The sequence below is a fragment of the Zootoca vivipara genome, chromosome 8, assembly GCF_965207765.1.
Source record: "Zootoca vivipara chromosome 8, rZooViv2.hap1.1, whole genome shotgun sequence".
NCBI classification, from domain to species: Eukaryota; Metazoa; Chordata; class Lepidosauria; order Squamata; family Lacertidae; genus Zootoca; species Zootoca vivipara.
The window spans coordinates 64,309,403-64,336,630 of record NC_142591.1 but is presented as its reverse complement, the minus strand read 5'-3'; the positions used below and the strand labels follow the sequence as shown (position 1 = coordinate 64,336,630).

Below are 27,228 nucleotides of genomic sequence, written 5' to 3'. Positions count from 1 at the left end.
TCCTCAGAGGTCGTCAAGATGGCGGCGAGGGCACCGGGTGAGTGAGGAGAGGGGACGAGTCGGTGGTGAAGGGGCTGCAGCGGGGAGGGGAGGGGCGGGAAGCTCTCCGGTTAAAGAGAATGGTTGAGGGAGCCCCCCAGCGCTTGTGGGGCAATACATGGGGCGTGTGCGAGAGGTTATGATTGCCTGGTGGGGACGGAGAGGACACTTGCTACTCTTGGCGTGCCAAGCGGTTGTGGGTTTTTCCATAGTGTAATCCTTTAAGGGCTTACTCAGAAGTAAGCCACGTCGCGTTCAGCGCAGGCAATAGGGTTGCATATTAACAGTTTCCGTAGAGAAGGGTGTTACTCTTGTGGGACCTTTATTCACGTGCTGCTCTGAGGTCCGCCTTATCGCCCCCCCCCCCCGCTATCCACATAACCAGCAAAAGGTTAGTAGGCAAATCTTCTCAAGCTTGATTTAGTTGTTTATAGCCACGCTTCATGCTGTGCACCAGTAGCAATTCGTAATTGTCCCACGCGGACTTTCATTCTAAGTCATCGAAGGGTATGCGGGAAGCAAAGAGTAGATGAATGAAAAGTTTCATTTTGGCCACCCTTGTCTCTTAAAACGTGGCAAACGGTCCTCTAGGACAGCAGCAAGTAGCAAATCTGTCACTCTCCTTTAGCTTGTGAATTGCAACACAATGCATCCTTCTGAATGTGTCTCCTCCCCAGCTTGCAGTCCGTGTTAGAAAGCTAGGAGCTAAATAGCACCTTAAATCTAGGTTATGGGTGCTGCAATGAAGTGCTTAGGCACACTTTTTTATAACATCCCCAAACTGCGGCCCTCCAGATGTTTTGGCCTACAACTCCCATGATCCCTAGCTAACAGGACCAGTGGTCAGGGAAGATGGGAATTGTAGTCCAAAACATCTGGAGGGCCAAAGTTTGGGGATGCCCACCCCCCTAATATTCTTAAGAGCATCTCTTCTCCAGTCTTCAGAGAGTAGATGGTAGTGGGGAGGCAGAAAACGGTTATCCTTTCCTTCCACTCTGCAGTTTTAATCTGAAATCTTAGGCGCAGTACTGCACCCAGAGCTCAGACTAATGAAATTCCCTGTCGCAAAATGCACCTAGAACAGTGGGAGTTTTGAACACTGCTTGCAGTGCACATACAGTAGTACAATGTCAATTATGAATCTAGCCATATACTGTCAACTATCAAAGGGGTAGTAATTCTTGAAGAATACTTTGGCCACCTCATGAGGAGAGAAGAATCCTTGGAAAAGACCCTGATGTTGGGTAAGATTGAGGGCACTAGGAGAAGGGGACGTCAGAGGACAAGATGGTTGGACAGTGTTCTCGAAGCTACGAACATGTGTCTGACCAAACTGCGGGAGGCAGTGCAAGACAGGAGTGCCTGGCGTGCTATGGTCCATGGGGTCACGAAGAGTCGGACACGACTAAACGACTAAACAACAACAACAAATTCTTGAAGGCACTAAACATGTTAAAATGCTTATTGTTTTGAGGAAAGCTATGAAGTGACACTGCTTGCAGTTGAGGCCAGGTTTTACTTCATGATTTGTTTATTGTTGCATAGCTGCTAATGCACAATAAAGTGGAACCTCGGTTTACGAACACCTCCATTTACAAATTTTCAGTTTACAAACGCCGCGGACCCATCTGGAACGGATTAATCCACTTTCCATTACTTTCAATGGGAAAGTTCGCTTCAGTTTATGAACGCTTCAGTTTAAGTACTCCGCAGACCGTTTGGAACAGATTAATCCACTTTCCATTACTTTCAATGGGAAAGTTTGCTTCAGTTTATGAATGCTTCAGTTTAGGAACAGACTTCTGGAACCAATTGTGTTCATAAACCGATGTACCACTGTAGATGGTGGGTGCAGGTGGTGGGGCTGATGACTAAGCAAACATTCATCTCATCTGCTGTTGCATAGCTGTTTCATGGATATTTTGAGTAGCATTGTGTTTTTACATCCTGTTGACAACTGCACAGCATCCAAACTGTTGTTCCTGCTTTCTGTTTGTTACAAATGTTGCATGTTTATAAAAGCAAACTAAAATACTGTAGATTCTTTGTGTCTGAATAAATGCCTCTACCAGTTATGCTCTTGAACTAACGGAGGCTATTAATACTTCCAGCTGCAGCCAGCGGTCGTCTCCTTGATGGTATTCGCAAATGGTATTACAATGCAGCTGGGTTCAACAAAATTGGTAGGTGTTGGAAGTGCATGTACTCTGTAACTGAAGCCCTTTACTGTTGAAGTTGTTTGATTTGGAACCTGACTAAGAAGGGTCTGCTTGTTGTGGGGGGAGAATTATCTTGCATTTTGTCCACTTTCTGCTAGTATCTTTGGATTCTTCTTCTTGGTGTTGTGATTGTGTGTGAATTTTTATTATCCACATGGGGTTTTTTGCAGAAAAGAAATGGGACAGTTTTAAATAAACTTGGGTAAACCAGTGGCCTTTGAGAATACAGAAGTTGGCTGTCCCTGTTTTTGGTCACGAACAATAGTCAAATATATATCAAAAACTAATACAGGTGTGGGTGGTTTAGGTTTGTCAGTTGACCAATCAGGCATATGTCAAAATGACCTTAACAGATTAGACAACTGGGCCAAAGCAAACAAGATGAATTTTAATAAGGAGAAATGTAAAGTACTACACTTTGGGGGGGGATGAAAGGCACAAATACAGGATGGGAGACACCTGGCTTGAGAGCAGTACATGTGAAAAGGACCTAGGAGTCTTGGTAGACCACAGACTTGACATGAGTCAGCAGTGTGATGCAGCAGCTAAAAAAGCCAATGCAATTCTGGGCTGCATCAATAGGAGTATAGCATCTAGATCAAGGGAAGTAATAGTACCACTGTATTCTGCTCTGGTCAGACCTCACCTGGAGTACTGTGTCCAGTTCTGGGCACCACAGTTCAAGAAGGATACTGACAAGCTGGAACGTGTCCAGAAGAGGGCAACCAAAATGGTCAAAGGCCTGGAAACGGTGCCTTATGAGGAACGGCTTAGGGAGCTGGGTATGTTTAGCCTGGAGAAGAGAAGGTTAAGGGGTGATATGATAGCCATGTTCAAATATATAAAAGGATGTCATATAGAGGAGGGAGAAAGGTTGTTTTCTGCTGCTCCAGAGAAGCGGACACGGAGCAATGGATTCAAACTTCAAGAAAGAACATTCCACCTAAACATTAGAAAGAACTTCCTGACAGTAAGAGCTGTTCGGCGGTGGAATTTGCTACCAAGGAGTGTGGTGGAGTCTCCTTTGGAGGTCTTTAAGCAGAGGCTTGACAGGCATATGTCAAGAATGCTTTGATGGTTTTTCCTGCTTGGCAGGGGGTTGAACTGGATGGCCCTTGTGGTCTCTTCCAACTCTATGATGTCATATGACCATGATAAAAAATGCCAAATATTCCAGTTTATGTGGGTGGAACTTTAGCTTCTTATTTCCTTATGGCAAAATTTGTTAGCTATTACAGGAACAAGGCTGCTTGCTTCCAAGCCCTACAATAGCCTGGGCTAAACCTAACTTGGTAGCAAAGTTTGTCCTGCTTGCTACCTACTGTAATTGTCAGTATCCCTGAAGAAGAAGAGGAACACAAGTAAACCGTAGCAAAAGTCATTGCTTAGTACTACCCAAGACTTCAACAACTTTGGTTATCCCCTCCCTGTGAACTGACTGCCTTCTCTTTAAACTGTATTTCAAAATAATAATAATAATTATTATTTATTATTATTATTATTAATTTATTATAGCCTGCCCATCTGGCTGGGTTTCCCCAGCTACTACTTTGGGCAACTTACAACACAATAACAACAACAATTTATTATTTATACCCAATACAGGGTTGCCTAAAAATCTATGAAAGTTAATTTCATTGGGTTTCAGTATCAGCTACCTAATTTGTAACTAGCATGAGTAATAAAATTATTGATGACTGGCAGAGCAAGTCTAACCTTGATCTGCACTGCTGGCAGGTGTTAGGATGTGGGGGGGGGGCGACTGCTGAAAGTGCAGCAAGGGTTCAGAATGGGTTCAGAATGGTCTGGAGTATGTCGAGCTATCATTTCTTGGTTAGTGGCCTGACCCGGGTGTATATTTACTGCTTTGGAGTCTGCAGCTTTATCAGTGGGATGTTCTGTGAGTTATGGACATTCATATAAAATACCTGTTTTCAGGCACTTAGAGCTAATAAGCTGCTAAAAATTAATTTCTAGAGCTAGTGAAAAGAAATGCCATTGGTCTTGGTACTCCTACCCCCAAAAAGTGTGGTTTTTTTAATAAAAATAATAATCTCTACTGCTGTTCAGCTGTCATTTGTGTTAACATGAGAAACATCTTTCTGCTACAGGACTTATGCGAGATGATACAATGTATGAAAATGAAGATGTGAAAGAAGCGATAAAGAGGCTTCCTGAAGATGTACGTAATGAGAGATTATTTCGCATCAAGAGAGCGTTGGACTTGTCCATGAGGCATCAAATACTTCCGAAAGAACAGTGGGTAAAATATGAAGAGGTATGGTTGCATACCCATATAATAAGAGTCAACCCAGTTTTCTAGGGAAGGTTGGTTGTAAGCCAACATAAATATTATGTTCAACATAAATATTGTGTTCTCCCATTAATAGGAGTTTTCTGGAAATCTTTGTATCAAATCTTCCAGTGCCCTAAAGACTCAATTAGGATGTAGCTTATCATATTCAATTAAGTATAGTTGGATTTTAATTAACACTTCTGTTTATAAGTAGATGTGTGTGTGAGAGAGAATTCTACATGCACACTTCCTGAGAATAAATACATGAAACGAGTTAATTATAATTTGAAACTGCCCAATTTTGCTGGTATAGCCATTCATTGTAACCAACTATGAAATGATGCATTTTTTAGAAATGGAAAACTTTCCACAGAAAAAGTGTAGTAGTTGGAAAATTTCCATTCCACATCATTGTTCCCTTGTCAAACAACGTAAGATACAGTCATACCTCGGTTTAAGTACGCTTCGGTTTGAGTACTTTCAGTTTAAGTACTCCGCGGACCCGTCTGGTGTAGATTTATCCACTTTCCATTACTTTCAATGGGAAAGTTTGTGGGAATGTTCAGGAATGTGGATGAGGAGATATTGTTTAATATATCCTATCCCCGCTTGCGCTAGCAAGCACCAAACTTTAGCAGAGTAAAAACATTCCCCTTTTGCAAAATACACAGCAGAAAAACGTTTGCGCAGGCTTGATTTAAGCCACTAAAATAAAGTGTATTTTCCTGGTATTTCCCCTTTTTCCCTCTTAAAAGAAAAGACACAACACAATGCTCTTAAAAGTATAAAAGATGTTTACTTACAAGCATCTCGAGGTACAGCACACTCAAGAGGTAGACTTGCTTAGTTAAAAGGTAATATATACATTGTGAAGTTCACTTATAAGAAGTGAGACTCCATCTCATCTCTCTCTCTAGGCTGGAGGCCTTGAGGGAGAGACTCACTAAGATGTGAAGGAAGAGGAAACTAGGCTTAGTCATATCCTCCTCCTCAGTCCTCCAAGTGGACTATCTAGGGATTGTTGTGACTTGGCTGCACTTAACCCTTTGCATCCCACAAAGTTCACTTCAGGTTAAGTACGCTTCAGGTTAAGAACAGACTTCCGGAACCAATTATGTACTTAAACCGAGGTACCACTGTACTGGATTTATCTAAACTAAGTCATGATTTAGTCCCATTGAAATCAAATAAGTTACTTACCATGACTTAAGTCCCATTGATTTCCCGTTGTATTAAACTACTGAATGGTGTCTGTTCATAATGATGATTATTACTTTGAAGAATTGAGTTGAGTATTGGTTAACTCTTGTGATGCTAATCTAAGGCTGTAGAACTGCTTCTGGGTGGATGGAATATTCATGGCTCAATTCAGAACTTTGAGGGGAATAGAAATTGCAGAAAACCTACTCTGATTCTTCAGCAAAAACATGGCTGGGAGGAGGAGATAAGGGAACACATACTACTTTTCACTCACAGCAGGTAAAGGTAAAGGGACCCCTGACCATTAGGTCCAGTCGTGACCGACTGGGGTTGCGCGCTCATCTCGCATTATTGGCCGAGGGAGCCGGCGTATAGCTTCCAGGTCATGTGGCCAGCATGACAAAGCCGCTTCTGGCAAACCAGAGCAGCACATGGAAACGCCGTTTACCTTCCCGCTGTAGCGGTTCCTATTTATCTACTTGCATTTTGACGTGCTTTCGAACTGCTAGGTTGGCAGGAGCTGGGACCGAGCAACAGGAGCTCACCCCGTCACAGGGATTCGAACCGCTGACCTTCTGATCAGCAAGCCCTAGCTCAGTGGTTTAACCACAGCGCCACCTGGGTCCCTTCACTCACAGCACATGAGTGGAAATGGGCTCTGTGAGCAGTTTGCCAAAAGACCCAACAGATCTCGATCACAGCCAGAAACTTGCATGTGATCATGATAACTGAATGCATCTTCGAACATAATGTGGTTGGGACAACTTATCTATAGAAATCAGGTCTTACCTGCTGATCACGTCTTGCTTTGGGAGGATATATTTGTCTCATCATTAATCTGCTGTTTGTCAGGTTTAGTGCAGTAAAACCCAATTTTATGAAACTTAATAGTGCATAAACCTTCAGTTCCTTTATACATGACTTGTAGTATTATCCACCTTGAGTCTTGTGGGGGGGGGTTATAATTCTATCTCCATATTATTATTATTTTTAAATGGTTCTCTGTTCTGTCATTGTCATAGTTTAGCATGATCAGTGTTGTGTAGAGAAGGTCAAGCTTTGTCATAATCGGCCCCATGAAAATCTGTAAAACAAAGTAAGATAGTTGTAATATAGATCAGAGTTGTTAGAGGACAAAATCTTCTCACACTAGGCACTGGGATCACCAGGGGTAAATGGCAATGCTTGCCTCAGACAGTTTTTCATCCCATACTGGTGATGCCACCCATTATTTATATAAGAAAAAGTTTTTTTAAAAAAACGGCATATCAGGGCAAAGTTGCAGTGTAACCAAAATCTTTAATGTCACATAGCCTAGCCACCAACAGCTTGACCTGCAGCTTGGGCATGCTTTTACAGAGGAGAAGACAGTGAAATGGAGACCATTGCTGGCTAACAACTGGTACAATACTGAGTGAAAGATGTCTAGAGGTGTATCGGTGTTATTTGCAAATCTAGCTGCAGCAAACACAAATCCAGTAGCAACTTAAAGACTAACAAGTATTATGGCATAATCTTTCGTGAACTAGTCTTCTAGTCAATGGAAATTTGTGTTATGATAAACTTGTTAGTCAGTAGCACCCTCGATGCTCTTGATTTTTGGTGGTGAAAAATTTCTCAACAGGCGCTTGACTTATTGTAAACATGTTTAAACGCAAGACACAAAAGTTAGACTGATTCTGTGTGGCAGTTTCAGTAACTGATAAGATGTTTAGTAGGGCAGATGCATGCACTAATCACACAAATTTAGGGAAATGACTCTACAAGTAATAATTGTAGTAGGAAAGGCCAGTTGGTGAATTATGGATTGTTGTTGTTTAGTCGTTTAGTCGTGTCCGACTCTTCGTGACCCCATGGACCATAGCACGCCAGGCACTCCTGTCTTCCACTGCCTCCCGCAGTTTGGTCAAACTCATGTTCGTAGCTTCGAGAACACTGTCCAACCATCTTGTCCTCTGACGTCCCCTTCTCCTAGTGCCCTCAATCTTTCCCAACATCAGGGTCTTTTCCAAGGATTCTTCTCTTCTCATGAGGTGGCCAAAGTATTGGAGCCTCAGCTTCACGATCTGTCCTTCCAGGGAGCACTCAGGGCTGATTTCCTTAAGAATGGATAGGTTTGATCTTCTTGCAGTCCATGGGACTCTCAAGAGTCTCCTCCAGCACCATAATTCAAAAGCATCAATTCTTCGGCGATCAGCCTTCTTTATGGTCCAGCTCTCACTTCCATACATCACTACTGGGAATTATGGATTAAGCATTTTAAATTTAGGTCTGCCTGCTCTGTTCCTAAAATGGTGGTGAAGTACCAGATAATCCATGTTACTGTTGATGCTGCTCTTACAAAAAGATGCCGGTATGAAATGTCCAGTATCCTTAACTCTCTCTCTTTTTTAGGACAAACATTATCTTGAGCCATATCTGAAAGAAGTCATCCGTGAAAGACTTGAAAGAGAAGAGTTGGAAAAGAAATAGCTGCTGCTGCTGCAATGCACTTCAGAAGAATGTTTTCTTTTAAGTTTTAAATTATTTTGTTCAGGTAGGGGTCTACTGAGAAAATCTGGGTGTGGAGAAATCTCATGTAAATCTTTCCTCACTTAATATTCATCCACCTAAAATAAACATTACCAAATCTACTTGGAATCCTTTCTCCTAAATTGCAAGGAATTGGTTCAAGTCTTTTCAGCTTCATTGCATGCTAACATGGTGATCTGTGATCTTCATTCCAGCTGTTTGAGTAATTCTTTTTGTCATAATACAGATGTTTCCTGCAGCTGGAAGGGTAGATAAGCAACAACCTTTGCTGTTTGTTTCTGTTCTTCTGATTCATTTCTTAAAAGGGATGCCCATCTGCAGAATGACTATATAGCCATCATCGCCTCTTGTCTCTGGAGGTGGGAATGCAGACACACTTGAGTATTCAGCAGCAGCAGCACTAGATAGGGATTACGTAATCCCTATCGTGTCTACCCAAACAAATGAAATGCTGCATTAATAGATGCTTTTGGAATTTGTGTTTCTTGCCAATCTTTAAATAAAAGCAATTGCCTCATTTAACCTAAATTAGTCACTTGGATTTATTTGCTGAATTACTAAGGCATGCCTAGTATACTTTAGCATGCTGAATTACTAAAGTATACAGTCCTGAGCAGACTTCTGGAGTAAAAGTTCCTTTTGTACTCTACATACGGAGGCACGTATACCACCTGCTACAGATGTAGCCACGGCTGGATTTAGGTTTGATGAGGCCCTAGGCTACTGAAGGTAATGGGGCCCTTCATATGTCCAGCTGTCCTTTGTCAACAACAAATTGTTGCTGTTTTTTGTGTTGAATATATGCTATATGGTAATTTATATGAGCAAACCAGTTATATTTTAAGGAGCAGACTAGCAGGCGGGGCCCATTAGTTACATCATAGGAGTCAACACAAAACACTGCTGTATGTAGGTTTTATTTTATTTGTTTTTTATCTTATATTTTGGAAATGTACATCCAGTGTTTTTTCCTTTATTTTTTTTGGGGGGGGGCAAGAGAATGGGGCCCTAAGCTATAGCTTATTTACCTTATACATAAATCTGGCACTGGATGTAGCCCTTGTGTTGTGGCTTCTTTACCCCGGCCTTTGATACTTGATATGTATATAAAACTTTAGTTGTGATTGTAATGTGTTTTAGACTGTTTTAATGCTGTGTTTTATGTTGCTGTAACCTGCCCTAGGACCTTCTGATAATGGGCAGAAAATAAATATTGATTTGTTCGCTTTCATATTATATATCTATATATACACAGTGCTTTTTTCTGTGGGGACGCAGAGGTATACATACCCCTAAACGTTTTGTGAATTTAAGTTTGGCCTCATTGAGGGGCAGTATTTCAATATGAGTAGGAAAATGAGAGTACCCCTAAACATTTTTTTAAGGAAAAAAAAGCACTGTACACACACAGAGAAGAGAGAGAGATGGGCAATAGTTCATAAACTATGTTGTATAATATAACTGCTTTTTCTATAAACTATAGGAAAGCAATTTTATCCTTTGGGGAATCAGATTGTTAGTGTGAAATAAAGAAGTATGAGGTTTGTGATCACTGAGCTCCAGGTGGGCCCTGGGACTCATAGATCTGTCAAAAGAGCAAGTGAAATGAGTCCTCACTTCAGATGCTGAACAGCAAAAGCTGGCAAAGCAGAGGTACAAGCAACTAATGAGGCTCTCTTACTTGCTTCTTGATTATGCACAAATGTGCTCTGTGGTGGAAGCTAGCTGTTGTCGACATCTCCAGTTATAAATTGTGCATCCCATCTGTTGATTACTTCCATGAGTTCTACATGCCTCCGTGTGCTGAATACAAAATTAATCTACCCAGATTCTCTTTTAAAAGGCATACCATTTTCCAAGACTAGAAGTACACATAATCTGGCTATGTTTTGAAACGTACTTAAGAATTCAGAGTAACTCATCAACATAGCAGTTCCAGAGTAACTGTAGCAAAATGTTTCAAGAGTTTTGTTTAGTCGTGTCCAACTCTTCGTGACCCCATGGACCATAGCACGCCAGGCACTCCTGTCTTGCACTGCCTCCCGCAGTTTGGTCAAACTCATGTTCGTAGCTTCGAGAACACTGTCCAACCATCTCGTCCCCTTCTCCTAGTGCCCTCAATCTTTCCCAACATCAGGGTCTTTTCCAGGGAGTCTTCTCTTCTCATGAGGTGGCCAAAGTATTGGAGCCTCAGCTTCACGATCTGTCCTTCCAGTGAGCACTCAGGGCTGATTTCCTGAAGAATGGATAGGTTTGATCTTCTTGCAGTCCATGGGACTCTCAAGAGTCTCCTCCAGCACCATAATTCAAAAGCATCAATTTCAAGAGTTAGAAGAAACTAATTCTGATTCATCTAATGGTCCAATTTCATGCCTTAAAAACAGGAGCACCTGAAGGGGCTGCATTTGCAATTCCAAGGTAAAGTTTGTCCCCTACCAGCAGCAGGCAGTTCAAGGGCTACCCCAATTCCAATTCCTTTCTGTAGTGAACTTCTTTTCTGTCCTCGGCACAGAAATAGAAAACTTCCAAATGAAGAGGACAGAATTCTGTTGAATTACAAAATTGCTGTAAAATGGAAGATTCCCCCCCCCAGAAAGGCCCCTTAAGGAAAATCTTACGCAGGGGTCAGCAAACTTTTTCAGCAGGGGGCCGGTCCACTGTTCCTCAGACCTTGGAGGAGGGGAGACTATATTTTGAAAAAGAATATGAACGAATTCCTATGCCCCACAAAAAACCCAGAGATGCATTTTAAATAAAAGGACACATTCTACTCATGTAAAAACACCAGGCAGGCCCCACAAATAACCCAGAGATGCATTTTAAATAAAAGGACACATTCTACTCGTGTAAAAACATGCTGATTTCCAGACTGTCAGTGGGCCGGATTTAGAAAGCGATTGGGCCGCATCTGGCCCCCGGGCCTTAGTTTGGGGACCCTGATATACGCCATTGTCTTAATCTGGTGAGGTATAATGGGAGCAATTGAATAAAACTTGCAGAAGATAATTTGTGGATTTATTCAATTCTTCCTTGAAAGACTGGCCGAAACTGAATTCAAAGGTAACGGCACTTTACTTTGGGTGAGGCAAATTCAAACAAAGTATATAGAGGTCTAGACTAGAGCAAAGAATGCTTAGGAAGAAAAAGGGGGTCTCAACCCTTTCAGAATGTAAGAAAAGCTGGCTGGATCAGCTCAACGACTTGAGTACAGCATCTTATTCTCACAATGCCTGACCAGATTCCTACAGGAAGTCTGAAAGCAGGACCTGAGCTCCCTTCCCTCTGCTTTGCCACCAGTTTTCTCGTGGCATGGGTTATTTTAGCACAGGTGTAGCCAGCCTGGTGCCCTCAAGATATTGTTTAAATCAAATTACCATAATCCCCGACTAGTGGCTATACTGACTTGGGCTGATGGGAATCCCAAAAATAACTGGAGGAGAAAAATAGGTTTCAGCCAATAAATTTAAAGGATTAGTTTCTTCCCCACCCCACCCCCTTGCACCAAATAAATGTTTCATAATCCTGCATGCACATGTGTGCACATGTAGTGTTCTCTAAAACTCATTGATGGCATAGTTTTTACACCCTGATCTGCCATTATCACTTGCAGCTTTAGTCCTATCAAATGCTAGTCCTTTCTACCCTAATAAAACTAAAAAAAACTTTCCATAGACTGAATGGAAAGAGTTTGCCTTGGTTGTCCGTAATTTGCCTCTCCTTTTTATCTGTTCCCTAGAACCACTGCTCATACATACATACATACATACATACATACATACATACATAATTGAAATGGTAAAGGTAAAAGGTAAAGGACCCCTGGACAGTTAAGTCCAGTCAAAGGCGACTATGGGGTTGCAGTGCCCATCTCACTTTCAGTCTGAGGGAGCCAGCGTTTGTCCACAGACAGCTTTCCGGGTCATGTGGCCAACATGACTAAACCCATACCTGCCAAGTTCCAGCCTGAGAAATAAGGGACTGGACCAGAAGTAGAGGACCGGAAGTAGCCATTTTGGAACTGGGCGGAGCATGCTCAGAAGCGACTTTTGATGCTGTTCTGCCCTGTTCCAAAATGGCCGCCGCACCAGAAGTCGTGCTGCAGCCATTTTGGAACTGGGCAAAGCAGCATCAAAAGTTGCTTCTGAGCATGCTCCGCCCAGTTCCAAAATGGCCGTCGCGCCAGAATAAACCGGGGGGAAACAAAAAAAAAACCACCGTTTTTCCGGCTGGGGACAGCTGGAAAAACGGGGGTTTCCCGGGGAATACGGGAGACTTGGCAGCTATGCTAAACCACTACTGGCGCAGGGAGGACCGTGACAAGTGCCCAAGCACGCGGAAATGCCGTTTACCTTCCCGCCACAGTGGTACATATTTATCTACTTGCACTGGCATGCTTTTGAACTGCTAGGTAGGCAGGAGCTGGGACAGAGCAACAGGAGCTCACTCCGTTGTGCGGATTTGAACCGCCGACCTTCCGATCGGCAAGCCCAAGAGGCTCAGTGGTTTAGACCACAGCGCCACCCACATCCCTTGTCTAATTGAAATATTGAACTCTTGACTGATGGTGATTGATCTTTGATGGTAAAGTAGATTTGACGTCAGTACATCTGTGTGCTTGAACCCATATCGGTGCCAGCTGCATAAAAACAGGGTCTGTAAAGGTAAGGAATGTTCTCTCTCTTGCCCTCCCACCCAAACTCCTTTTTGACAAATTGCTAGGAAATAGGTTGTGGGAGAAAAGCTTGAGTTGGCCCCTCTTTCTCTCAAACTGACTAATGAGAGTAGATCTGAATTCAAGCACCTAAATCTGTGCAGAGCTCAAGTATTGTGTCTTTTTGAGATGGATTTCATGAGTTTGCAGTACATAAATGAATAATAATAAAAGTGTCCTAGCAACGATTAATAATAGGGATGGGGCTGTAGATCAGCAGTAGAGCCAGTTCTTTGACTATAGAAAAGGTACCAGACTCAATCCCTGGCAATTCCAGTTAAGGCTGGAAATTACTCTGCCTGAAACCCTGGACAGCCTCTACGTGTCAATGTAAACAGTGCTAAGCTAGATGGATCAATGGTTTGACACTGTAAAGCAGCTTCCCATGTTTCTAGAAATACTGTAACTAAAACACATCTGAAACGGCATCGAAGCTGTTTAGCTGAATACTCAATATGCAGTTACAGATCTGTATGTTCATTTATATTCCCATGTTAGGAAGGTAAGTGTGAGAATTTTGCTGTTGTTGTTGTTGTTTTTTTGAACAGGCACCAAAATGTGCATCAGTTCAGATAAGTAGAAAGACAAAATACAGGGCCGTCTTAAGCGCCCCTGGCGCCGTGGTGCGCCGGATCTCTCCGGCGCCCTCCCGCCCCGTTTCCCAGCGCGGTGGGCGGGTGAGCACAGCACGGCTGCCACAGGCGCAGCTGCGCGGAGGACCGGCCAGCCAGCGGGTGGGCGCAGCTCGCGGTGCCCTCCTGGCGGGCCGGCGCCATGGTGCCCTGCGCCACCCAGCCTGGCCATAGGGCCGGCCCTGACAAAATACTGAATGTGCTGGCTTACTAGCATTGTGACTAATCCACCATTCTAAGGTTTAGTAAGGATAAGAAATGCCATGTTTTAGAATGAGAAAAATAAAATAGCTTAGAAGAATTCTTCACCCTGGCACTAGATGGAGTTGTACCATAGATCAATAAAGCACTTCTTCAATTATTCTCTCTCTCTCTCTCTCTCTCTCTCTCTCTCTCTCTCTCTCTCTCTCTCTCTCTCTCTTTCTCTCTCTCTCTCTCTCTCTCTCTCTCTCTCTCTCTCTCTCTCTCTATATATATATATATATATATATATATATATTTCAAGATGACAGCTTCTTAAAGGTTTATAGCCCCCAGGAGAATTTACTACTAAGTCATGTACTGATGTAATGAAACCTAATATATGCTGTGTAAAATGAATTATGAGATACTATTTAGTTTCAGGATTTTATTACTTCAATCATTTGTAGCTGTATTTCCTTTTATATTATTGCTCAATCTTTAAACAGACCAGATGACTGTATAAAGAACACCTAATAAAATCTGGAGATGTTAAAACACAAATGTTAAATTTTCTAACATGCTTGCTGTATTATTATTATTTAAATACTAGCTTTCCCATCACAGTGTTGGATATTTGGGAAATATAAGACAATTATATAGAGATAGAAATCATGGGTTGCTGCCAGGCAGTGTAGACAATATTGGGCTAGATGGACTAGTGATATAACTCAGTATGATAAGGCAGCTTTCTATGTTCCTAAAGTGCTCCTTTGCTGCCAGGCTGACAAGAGGTGGTTTGGGCTTGTGATAATTGGGTCGCACTGTGCCTGATGGTATTAGCAACAGCAGATACAGAAGTTTTAGGGGAAGGACCAACAGCTCCGTGTTTCGCTATGCTCTGCATACAGACTTAGAGGACCTGGAACTCCATCCCAAACCATTAGCCCATGGTAGCTGGAGCTACTGGGAACTGGTATTTTTGAGCTGCTCTGGGAGCCTTTTTCTGTTTTTCTGAAAAATAGAGAGGGTTAAAAACAAAATTAAATTAACTATTGGCCAGGTTTATCCTTGCACAGACCTGGGTTTTATTACTTTGCTCACTTGTCGCTGTATTTCCTTGTGTGTTATTTCTCAGTCAATTTTATCTGTTTAACATCAATACAAGCAAAATGATGGTTTTGTGTTTCAAAGGCTAGCCCTTTCCAAACTTTTGCTGCAGTAGAGTAGGTGATTGGGTTTTGGACGGTGTCCCAGCCAAACACTACTGAGCTTTCTCATCAGTTAGAATCCAACACATGGAATAATGACTGCAGGGTGTTGTATTTTTATCACTGAATTTTGCCAATGGACCTGCCTAAAGGAAGCGGTAACTTGAAACACTTTTTCAAGAGCCAAGACCTACAGAGGTAAAGTGGAATTTAATCTGATATTCGCTTATTCTTCGCTCGTGTTGTTTTATAGATACTGGATTAGGTTCCTCTCTCAGAACAGAATTTGGCCCTCTCGATTATCATTACAATGGAAATGGTTTGCCCACCCTGAAAATAAACAGAGCTTGCAGAGATCAGGGAAATGCAGTATTGTTGCTTGGCGCTTGTTCTAGTAATTGTTGGCTAGAGTTAATTTCGCATACAGTACCTACAGGGAAGGGAGACTTTGGGATATCACATTAGCATCTCTGTTATGGTTTAATGGTATCTCTCATTACTTGTTGTGCTCCTCTTTATTCATAGTGATTTATGGCTCTTAAATGAATGGTAATTCAAATTTTGATATCATCTTGCTCCACCCTGAAGTCTTGGGATGATGTTCTAGTACTATATGAGTGAAATTCTATCAATAATGACTTTGTAATCTGCCACAGTATGCTGCAGACAAGCACAATGTTGAACAATACCAGCATGTGCATAACCCCAACTGCCAAATACCTAGTATTTTTGCTTTTAGAGTGTGCTTTGCTTCTGGGAAAGGAAAGGGCACAGATCTAATCAGGCCTCTATGGTGGCGATAGGGATGCGGGGAGAAATTTGATTATATTTGCATTTAAAGGCACCTGACCTAATCCACACCTTTCAAAACAATATGTGAACTGAAAAACAGCCACCCTTTGACATTTGCACTCCTGATTTTTGCAACGCTGTCCTCCAGACAAGTAATAATATGTAGAGAATGCATATACTAGGCTAAAGTATGTATTTCAAATGCATACCTGTATATTAGTGAAAATAACGCTTTAAAATGCCTTATATAAGGGAAAATCACTTTGCAAAAATGTGTCCATAAGGGAGAGTTGCATGCTCTGCAGTAATGTGCTTTTGTGGCAAAGATTTTCCTTTTGAATCTTTAATTCAAATCTATTTCAGGATTTGTTTTAGATGTGGAGAATGCTACATGCTTTTTAAAAGCAAAATCCTTGTACTGGATCCCTTCACCACTACACCAAAAACTCTTGAATTAAATTATCTGGACAGGGGGTTAGCTAATGGCTTGGCCTTTTCCTATCAGTTGAGGAAATGACCCCTCCAACTTATTTTGGACACTTCCCTACATTTTTTTATGTGTGTTACACTTGCGAAATCCTTTGGCTGAAGAAGAGTGGCTCCCCTCCCCTCAAAAAATTAATAATAATCTGTAGCTCTTTAAATGTTTGGGAAACAAATCAGGGTCTCTCTTTACTGCTTCCTTTTTATTGTGTGGTGATAACATTTTTACCAGCATACAGCTCTGAACCTACAAAACAAACAGAGGGACAAGTACTGTATTAAAATCCTGTTTATGGAGCCAAGTATTTCCCTTCTGCAATGGAGCCCCTTCCCCTTTAACTGCACTCAAAGCTTGAGATCCAAAGATGGTTTATTCATCTATGGGGTGGGGAATCAGCCTGTGGCCTTCCAAGTGTCTCTGGACACCCACACCCATGAATCCCAGCCAAGGTGGCCAATGGTCAGCGATGGTGAGAAATGGGAAACAAAACAGGTCTAATCCCTTTGGAAGAGGTGGCCACACCAGCAGCTTCCACCCGATTCTGGAGGAATATTTAGAAACTTAAGAGACTTTTCATCAATAATAATAATAGCTTTAAAGATTTCCTGCACAGAAACTCCTAGGTGCATTTGCCTGAAATTTGGTGGGCTTAATCCACTCTGGAGAAGTGCCTTTGCTTACAAATTTTCATCCTCTCAGGTGAAAGGGGGCAAAATATAAAAGGTGCATGGAGATTTGCCATTGTAGTCAACAGGTGTGAAACAAGAGCTTTGGGTTTAGCACATCACATTTGGACCCGGATAATGAATCGAACCGGAATGACAACATGCAGATCTGAAACAGACCGGGCTGCTTCCAAACACAATAGACACAGATGCAAGGCGAATCTTGTGGCCGTTGCACCCATAGAGGTTTTTCACCCCCGCTGTCCACAGGGTGGTGCTGTGAACCCACCAGTCTCACATCATATCCTTCCACTGTACCGAGACCTACTGCGTACTGCATAATAAAAAGGGAGAAAATAGTACATCCAGATGTGACACACTTTGCACACTGTTGATCAGCATTGGGAACCAGCAGTCGAACAGACCTGTGCAACAAAGCTCCCCATCAAATAAATACTAAAAAAATGACCTGGAAAGTGAAAGTGAATTGCTATGTTTGTGTTAACACGGGAAAAGCAAAATGCTGCTCTTAGCTTTAGCTTGATTGTTGTGTTTCTGCTTAAGCCAACTCTCTGCAAGTGTGGCTCTCCGTATTGGACCATAACCACCAGTAGTGCAAGTGCTGCTGCTGCCTTCTCCAAGCTATGTGTCTGCTAGGCAATCAGACGTGGGGATGGCAACGAGGACTAGTGGTTGCAGCAGCATCCTCCGCAACTGGCAACCTCTTACCTTTCCTTGTGTGTCCTCAGTGTCCATGGTGCAGGTCCCCTGCTAAGCACTTCCTTATTGTGTAGTGCTCAAGACTGGGAGTCAGTGGTGGCAGCTGTCAGGAGCGAGCCAGCAATAAATCACAAGGAGTTAAGTGAAGTTAACTCTTCATTAGAATAAACCAGGTCTGCTCAAGAGCGCTAGGCCTAATGAGCACAGCAACTCTTCTTGGTAGGTCTTGCCCTTATGAGGCAGTCATGGAGACGGAAGGACCCTGCCTTCCCACAGCAGCCTACGTCTCCATCTCTCTCAGGTCCTTCCCAAGCAGCCAGAGACTTAGCTGGTGCACCAGCTTCATACCTCTACTCAACTTGGGAGAGCAGAGGGGAGGGGAGCGTGTCACAGCAGGAGGGGAAGACCCCCCCCCCCATGCTGTTTCATCAGCCTGACTCATCTCTGCCTCTTGCCTCCCTTTTTTCCTCATTTTGGACTTCTCTCTGCCACAGACTCTCCCTGCTCACTAAACCCTGGCGCCTCTTCAGCTTCCGACATCACCTCCTCCCAATCATCTCCCTCTGACCGCTCATCATCATCCCACCCTGGATTCTGAGCCTTCTTCGCTTGGAGGTTCACCCTCCCAACACTGCTCTGTGTCCAGGAAGGCGATGGCAGTAGCCTTGGTGTTCCCCCACAGGGACCTGCATGCCAGGACCTGATAGTGCTCTGGGGCAAATTTAAGAGGTGCTAGTGAGTGCCACCACTTGGGATGCGGGTGGCGCTGTGGTCTAAACCACAGGGCCTAGGGCCTGCTGATCAGAAGGTCAGTGGTTCGAATCCCCGTGACAGGGTGAGCTCCTGTTGCTCGGTCCCAGCTCCTGCCAACCTAGCAGTTCGAAAGCACATCAAAGTGCAAGTAGATAAATAGCTACCGCTCTGGCGGTGTTTACATGCGCTGCTGTGGTTCGCCAGAAGTGGCTTAGTAATGCTGGCCACATGACCCAGAAGAGGTACACCGGCTCCCTCGGCCTATAGAGCGAGATGAGCGCCGCAACCCCAGAGTCATCCGCGACTGGACCTAACGGTCAGGGGTACCTTTCCCTTTACCTAGTGAGTGCCACCAGCCCTCCTCATGCAAATGGGAATGTTAATTGGCCTTTCTTTGGGGATCCCTTGCTTCCTGGCATGCCCTTGTTGCTAGGCTCTGTGGCAGCTGCTGTGTACGAGTGGTTTCTGGATCTCCAACATGCACCTGCTGCCGCTTTCATGTTGTGGAAAGAAACTTCAGAGAGAGGTCTCATCACAAAGGTCTCATTTGTTTCCTATCTCTGGTGGACGGTCCTTGTTTGAGAACTGCTGAGTGTGCCTAGCGTTTGTTGGTTGTGCCCTTCTAGTGTAAAGTACCTTTTACCAGGTACCCTGTGCCCCTCTCCCAGGCACACAGTCCTTTTGCACTTTTGAGGCAGCTTGCTGTGCCACCAGATGCAATATGTGAGGTGAGTTGCCGTGCGATTGGCCAGGGTTCATGCCAGATCTCAAGTGTGCTTTCAGAGCAGGGTGGGTGGCATGAGAAGGTGAGCCTTTCTGAGGATTAGGAACCCTCCCCTCCCCATTGACTTCCATTCTGTGGTTGGACTTTCATCATCCTTTTTGGCAGCGTTAAGGTTCCACCACGTTGCCAGACCATGAGCCTGAGCTGATGTCAGGCTTCGGGGAATTGGCTTCCTCCTCCCCCGCCCCGGTAGTAGATAAGAGATCAAATAAAAGGAATACCAGTTAGAATCTTTAATAATTACAGAGAACAAAGAACACATCACTTAGAAAGGGCAGTGCTCCCAATTAAATGACACTCCCCCCCTCCGTCCCTATTAGTCTACATCACTCCTACGTCTTGTAATCTGAGCTTGTACGTGCTGTGCTTTCTGTTCTGACACTTTCTGAGCTCTCCGTGACTTTGGAGAAGGGGGGTAAATGCTATCCGGAGACTGTGAATCTGTTAACTCTCTCTCTTCTAGTGTTTCTTCTGCTAGCTGTTCCCCATCCAGTATTTCCCAGCTTCTGCCTTCTGAACTATGCCCCTCTGCAAACCACGGTTCCAAATCTATGCTGTCCTCCTGCTCCTGGGAAGATTCAGGATCAGGATCAGGGGAGGGGGAGGGGTGGCTCCCACCATTCTTCCTCAGTTCAGCCCTCCTCAGCATAATCCCTGACATCTGAACAGAGTTAAGATTCACCATAAGTCCTCACTGCCTGCTCCAGCCTGCAACACTCCCCTGGAATGCTCTTTATTCAGCATCAAATTTGTTGGGCTCAGCCCAGTTGCAATGGGGGAGTTAAACCAGCAAATCACGGTCTGAAGCAGGCTTGGGGGCCTATGCTGGCATAGCTGGGAACCAGATGACTGGACCAAAGTTCCAGTAGATCCTAACTCATCCAGGTGGATCTAGGGTTAGGACTGTGCCTTTAGATGCCTTTATAAGAATCATGAGGTCTAGTGACCTAAGTGACATTAATTTTGCCATGCAGTCCACCTGTTTGGAAATGACTAATATGAAGACTCATGAACAACTCTAATGCACTTGTTCTACTGGAGCCACAAGTTAGTCTATGGTTCCATGAGCCAGTGTATACATTGTCTCCCACTGTCTATGGGGTGCAATCCACGTACATTATTTAAAAATGAAGATTTTTCCTGCTTCTTCACGAAGCCCTGCCACCACACATGGCCTTTAGTGTGGTGGCACCTGCCCTTTGGAATGTGCTCCCAATGAACATAAATCAGGCATGTGCAGTAGTGCATTGATGCATTAAACTGATCTCCTACTGGTGACACATTTTCTACTTGTTTAATGAATGCAATTTTACTGTCGATTTTATGCTGTTCACTGCCATACGACATTTCCCTCCTTAATGTTGGCAATATAGTGCAGAATATTTTAGCAAATAAAAATAAGATAAATGTGTATATTGCAGATGTGTTTTATATAATGTTGATAGCTTGATCTGGAGCCTGCCGTTGTCACAGTGTTTGCTTGGAGAAGAGCCCTACCCTGTGGTCATGAAAGAAGCATGTACTAATGAGACAATACTGCAGATCATTTTATTACGGCACTGGATTGAATCCTTATAACTCAGCTGTTTTTTTTTTTTAAGGGTGGGGGAATGGAAATCCCAACAATAATACAATGGGAAATTAAATTGGCGACTGTAGAAGAGTTTGAAACTTAATCATCTTATGCATGTTAGAGAGGGCAAAAGAAAATGTCAATGCAATATGAATATAGTTGATAAGTTGTTCCACTACTAGAATGGACATGATTCATTGAAGATAAACAACCAGGCTGAAACACTGAGCTATACAAACCAATTTGTTGTATCAGGGCTGGGAAGCCTACAGCCCTCCACCACCCAGCCTGGCCAATGGCCCAGGATGATGGGAGTTGTAGTCCAGCAACACCCGGAGGACCACAGATTCGCCAGTGCTGCTATATATTGTCTACTCAAAATTAAGTCCTGTTGAGTTCAAAGGGGCTTCATATCACATAAGTGAACTCCAGCTCCCATCATCCTTGACCATTGGCCATGCATGCTGATGGTAGTTGCAGCCCAACAATCCCCATCCCTCATGAATGGGATTGCAGCCTGAGATGATGTTAAAGTAAGAGAGCAAGCCGACACACACGAAGCTGGCATAAAACATTGTTGGCATCCGTCTGTTTCGGGAGATAATGGAGGAGTATGCCTTGGGAAGTGAAGGCAAACTGTTGGAAGGTCACAGCACCTGCTGTGGCTGCAGAGACTGATACAGGAGAGGCATGTTTGGTTGCAGCTGGGGCAGATGAAGGTGTCTGGTTGTGCTGCTGCAGATGCAGCAAGGGGTTTCTTCTCTCTGCACTCCTCCCAGCAGTCATTCCTCCTCTGTTCACAGCTATGGAAGCATGACTGACTGCGCTACAGTCATCTGCAAGGGGTTTGCAACTGGTGGGCAGTGTTAGAAACTGAGATATGAAAGCTAGAAGCTAAATGACACCTTAAACCCAGGCATCTCCAAACTGCGGCCCTCCAGATGTTTTGGCCTACAACTCCCATGATCCCTAGCTAACAGGACCAGTGGTCAGGGAAGATGGGAATTGTAGTCCAAAACATCCTGAGAGCCGAAGTTTGGGGGTGCCTGCCTTAAATCTAGGTTACGGAATGTCTAGGCACGCCCTTATTTATAACAAGAATACAAAGCTGAAAATGAATGAACTGCAGCTAAAATATTATGTACATTTTTCACATGGTCTAGTCCAGGCACCCCCAAACTGCGGCCCTCCGGATGTTTTGGCCTACAACTCCCATGATCCCTAGCTAACAGGACCAGTGGTTGGGGAAGATGGGAATTGTAGTCCAAAACATCTGGAGGGCCGAAGTTTGGGGGTGCCTGGTGTAGTCCTTCCCCTGCCCACCCCCCTAATATTCTTAAGATCTGTTCTCCAGTCTTCAGACAGTAGCTGGAAGTGTGGAGGCAGAAAACAGTCCTCCTTTCCGTCCACTCCGCAGGTTTAATTTGAAAATTTAGGTGCAGTAGTGCGCTTGCACTAATGAAATCCCCTGTCGCAAAATGCGCCTAGAACAATGGGAGTTTCAAACACTGCCGACGGGGTTGATGTTGCCGGACATTTGCAGACATCTTTGTAGCACTCAGCTGGTCTGCCATCAGTGCTCCCCTTAGAGCACTGGCATAAAGCGAGTCGGTGTACATTAAGCTGGCATAAAGTCACACCAGATCCAAATCCCACTCAGCAGTTGGGCTGCTGCTGCTGCTGCTCTGCCTAAGCATGGCGGAGGGAAAGCGAAATAGTGTTCTGTGCCAGGTTGCCAGATCACATGACTGATCTGAATGGGCTTAATCCCGCCCCCACAACATCTACCCAGCCCCTTTTCTGGAACTTACGCTGGCCTCAGCTGAGTCCCCTGAGCCCTTAATGAGATGAACAAGTTACACTGACATTATCTTCAGCTGAGCCAAGATTGGAGATTTGGCACCAGCGGAGCCCAGCTAACCTGGAGCTCTGCTCAGGGCCATCTTAAGTATATCCGGTGCCGTGGTGCAAAGATCTCTCCAGCGTGTGTGTCCCCCCCCCCCGTATCCCAGAGTTGCCGACCTTTTTATGGCACTGCCGACAGCTTTGCGGGGCTGGAGGAGGCGGGCAGTGGCTGGAGGGCGGCTCTTCTGGCGGGGAAGAGGCAGAGGCTCCAGGCGCGGCGCTGCTTCAGTGAGGTGGGCGAGGGCGGCGAGCTGATGCCGGGAGGCACCGCGTCCAGCCTCCACCTCTTCCCTGGCACCCTCCAGAACATGGAGCCCTGGCGCCCCGCGCCACTTGCCTCTATGGGCAAGACGCCCCTGGCTCTGCTGTATCCTAAACTGCTCACCCCAACGACTCTTGCTCCAGAATTGGCCCTTTGGAGTCTATTTATGTCTTTAGATTGTTAAAAGCAGGACTTTTTTCAGCTGGAACTCTGTTCCGCCACCTCTCAAGTAGGCGCCATTGCCATTCTAAGAGAATGGGGGAGGTGTTCGTGGTGAGTTCCGGCACCTCTTTTTCTCGATAAAATAGCACTGGTTAAAAGCATGCACTTTATCCATTTTAACAGACTCTTTTGTCATTTTGATAATGACTAACAACTAAAATAAATAAAGAATCAAAGGCACATACATAGGTGAGTCATCTACTTCAGCAGCATGCCAAAAAACCAGCGATGGACTGACTGTATACCGTATATACTCGAGTATAAACTGACCCAAATATAAGCCAAGGCACCTAATTTTACCTCAAAAAACTGGGAAAACTTATTGACCCGAGTATAAACTGAGGGTGGGAAATGCAGCAGCTACTGGTAAATTTCAAAATTAAAAATAAATACCATCCAGTGCCTTTCCCAGCTGTTGGTGGCAGGGTGGGGGGGGGAGAAGCGGCGAGGAAGGATCCCTTCCTTGCCACTTCTCCTTCCCCACCACCTCACACAGAGCAGGCATAGGACGGGGGTTCGGAGAGTCGCAGCGCAGCGCTTCTCCGAACCTCCGCTCATGTGCCTTTCTCCGCCACCGCACTCCGCACTAGGGTATAAGCCGAGGGCGGCTTTTTCAGCACATTTTTTGTGCTGAAAAAGTAGGCTTATACTCGAGCATATATGGTATTTTTGCCCCTTTTGCAACAGATGTACACAACAGCGTTGCCACTGACTGAAGCCGCCAGAACGGCTTGACTTTCTTCCTCTGGGCCCAAACGTTGGGGTGATTGTGAGAACAGGCTCCGAAGTTAAGCTCTAAAAGACTTACAACCCCCAAGGAATCAAGAAGCACTGGCTCAGTAACGAATTCAGGAGAAGTGATTACACCATAATTTTAGAGATAATGCCTCATTTTGGGAATCAGCTGCAGGAGTGGGCGGCCTCTGGAGTTAGCTGAACAGCTGGGTAAATTACAAATGATAGTAAAACCAGGGGTTGAGTTTACATAGCTGGAGTCTCCAAGCAGAAATACAAATTATGACAAATTAATGGGAAGTGTGACATTCTCTGAACATGTAAATAAACACTGCAGCGGTGAACCTCTCTTGTTCCCCAAGTGCTAGTAAATAAAAGTTTAAATGAGATCCCATGCAAAGTAAGCACATGCTTATAATTTTCCAGCGTTGTTGATCCCCTGTGTGAAATTTCCTATTTTTTATTGCGTCGGTGTTAAGGTTTTCAACAAAGCGGATAGCCATCTCTCACCCTGAAACCAATCAATAGGGCTATTTCTTGTATAAAATGACATTTCTATGGCAGATACAGGGAGAAGACACTTCCATCCGTTACATCCAATGCTGTGTTCCACTGATGCAACAGGAACCCCCTTTCCTCTCCTCACTCTGCAAAGCCCCCAAAATATTCTCTGGAGGGACCCCGAACCCTCTGAAGCAGGGGCTGCAGAGGAAGGAGAGAAGGGGGATGTGTCACTGCAAAAACAGAAGTCTCCTATGCGAGTGGAACAGCAGTGCCAGATTAACCCTGTAGAGGCCCCTAGGCAGTCGAAATCTCGGGGTGGGGGGCTCGCAAATTAACTCCTCATAAGTTTTTCATTTTACCAGCCAACAATTTTAATAAACCGATTTTGATCCATTGTCGCGGGGCCCCTAAGAGGTGTCGGGCCCAAAGGCCGGTGCCTACTCTGCCTATTTGGTAATCCAGCACAGGATACCAAACCTTTGTCTCCATGTACACTCTATCCCAAACCTTTGTCTCCATGTACACTCTGCTGGACTCCAGCTCCCATGAGCCCCAGCCACCATGGCCAATAGTCAGGGATCATGGGAGTTGTAGTCCAACCACCTCTTGGGGGGGGGCACAGTTCACCATCCCTGCTCTGTGCCGATGACATTTCACTGAACTCGATGGGCAACGCAGGTGCAGAAGAATGGCTAGCTCCAAGTTCAAGTTATTGTAGGCCCCCAAATGGTCGCTAAAGGGTGTAGATTTGGCTTCGGCTGAACTGATTTGTGGGCTGAGCTAACCATCCTTTTTTGAATTGGCTTTTTAAGAGCTCTTCATGCTGTTTAAAAACAGCGGGACAAGAACAAAATCAGTTAATGTACGGTCAAATAAGAAGAAAGTTTTCTTTCCCTCCCCTCTGGGAAGTAGGAACCGAAACAGTGCCGTCTTGAGATCCAGTTCAGAAGTGGTCCTGACTTGCTGGGTGGAGTTCAAGAACATTGTTAGTTCACATGGTAAATAACTCTGCAAGCTGAAATTCTTGTCACCATTTCGCTGTCCCTAGAGCTTTACATAACAATCCACTGAGTTAACGGAATGAAATAAATACGTGAATGACAAATATTCAAGATTTTCTGCATTGTTCAAGAGAATGGCAGTGGTAGGTGAGTGATTCTTGGAGAACTGGATTTGAAAGAAGGCACCATTTCCTCCAATTTCAGGTTTTTCAGGGATAAACTGTCAATACTTTACAGGACCATAGTTTAAACTCTGTAAATAAATACATGTGATAACATTGTGAAAATAGCACATGGCAACATTTTCTCGTTTTCTTCAGGGTCCCAGGGTGGGTTACAATCAATGTAAGATCTAGCAATACAATACAAGGTCCAGTGAAATATAACAACTGAAATATCCATGGCCATAGCTAAGATTTATGTTGGGGGGTGGGCAGAAAACCCCCCTGTCACCATCCTCCGTCTGACTCTGTCTAGCAGATTCAAAATGAAATGTTTTAAATTATTTTCTTTTGACCCCCTAAGTGCTCTGAAAAATCTGTCAAAATCTTTCTACAATTTCTACTTTTAGTTAAGTGTTTTTATTTATTTACTGCCCCCCCCCCCGGTCTATGCTCATCGAAACATCAATTAAACTCCCATCCTAACTTACTAACAAGTAAATTTACTAATTTACTAACAAGTGCAGGCAGACTAGCTATTAATTTGCAGCTAGTCAGACCAACTCAAAGTCCTGTAAAATATTCATTATATTTGAGGGCTTGAAATGTGTTTGGTGCAATTTGTAGACCCCTGGCCATCTCTTTCGGCTTTAAGGGGCTGTGCAAAACTCTCACTTCCTTTCAAATCTGTTGTTCAGGATACTGTAAATTCAAATGCTGAGTAATTTTTTTGCAGGAATGAGTAGACTGTAGATTGGTATGTACTGGTAAAAGGGACCCAGGTGGCGCTGTGGGTTAAACGACTGAGCCTAGGGCTTGCTGATCAGAAGGTCGGCGGTTCGAATCCCTGCGACGGGGTGAGCTCCCATTGCTTGGTCCCAGCTCCTGCCAACCTAGCAGTTTGAAAGCACGTCAAAATGCAAGCTACAGTGGGAAGGTAAATGGCGTTTCCGTGTGCTGCTTTGGTTTGCCAGAAGCGGCTTTGTCATGCTGGCCACATGACCTGGAAGATGTACGCCGGCTCCCTCGGCCAATAATGCGAGATGAGCATGCAACCCCAGAGTCGGTCACGACTGGACTGGTCAGGGGTCCCTTTACCTTTACCTTATGTACTGGTAGATCTCTGCTTTTTCCACCCCCCATGTGTTTAGCAGCAGCAACCATGGGCGTAGCCAGACTTTATGGGGAGGGGCAGGCTTTATGTTGGGGGGGGAACAGAACCGAGTTATCTGTGGCAACTGGTTAGTTAGGTATTTTTATTTATTAGGGGAGCAGCTATCATGCCCCCCGACTATGCCCATGGCAGCAACAAAAGCCTTTCCCAACTTAAATTAGGCAGCTACAAAGAAGAAAGCTGACCAGGAGGGGACTTTTGGGCGGAAGAACTGTGAGCTCAGTTCAGTTCCAGTACTGAAAACAAATTCCTAGGCGGTGTACACATTGCCGGCTTAAAACACAGCTAGGTCATTTCTTTTCTCAATTCAAATCAAAGCTGGCTGGGGCTGGGGGAGAATACAACAAAATGCAGTATTTCAGACATCTGCAAAAAAATAACAAACCCACATCAACACAAGACAAACTAGAAGACACCCAAATGCCCTGGTTAACACACCACCAATTACATGCCCTCTTAAACAATCCAGTAGT

The 27,228-nt window shown here is 44.3% G+C and overlaps 1 protein-coding gene across 2 annotated transcripts; it reads left to right on the top strand.

Moving 5' to 3' along the window:
• Nucleotides 1–8,808, top strand: UQCRB (ubiquinol-cytochrome c reductase binding protein). 2 transcript variants are annotated; one of them, XM_035124753.3, is made up of 4 exons: nucleotides 1–37; nucleotides 2,151–2,222; nucleotides 4,370–4,536; nucleotides 8,149–8,808. In XM_035124753.3, exons 1-4 carry the CDS (start codon nucleotides 19–21, stop codon nucleotides 8,224–8,226), a joined length of 336 nt encoding a protein of 111 aa, XP_034980644.1. In that variant the 5' UTR covers nucleotides 1–18; the 3' UTR covers nucleotides 8,227–8,808. The 2 variants fall into 2 exon arrangements, with proteins under 2 accessions (XP_034980644.1, XP_034980646.1); XM_035124755.3 differs by having other exon boundaries at nucleotides 1–430.
• Nucleotides 8,809–27,228: the final 18,420 nt, after the last annotated feature.

Bases quoted from the DNA above. Each gene is read 5' to 3' on its own strand.
- UQCRB (XM_035124753.3), top strand. The intron at 2,223-4,369 runs GTAGGTGTTGGA...TTTCTGCTACAG, and splicing joins AGCTGGGTTCAACAAAATTG to GACTTATGCGAGATGATACA. The intron at 4,537-8,148 runs GTATGGTTGCAT...TCTCTTTTTTAG, and splicing joins AGTGGGTAAAATATGAAGAG to GACAAACATTATCTTGAGCC.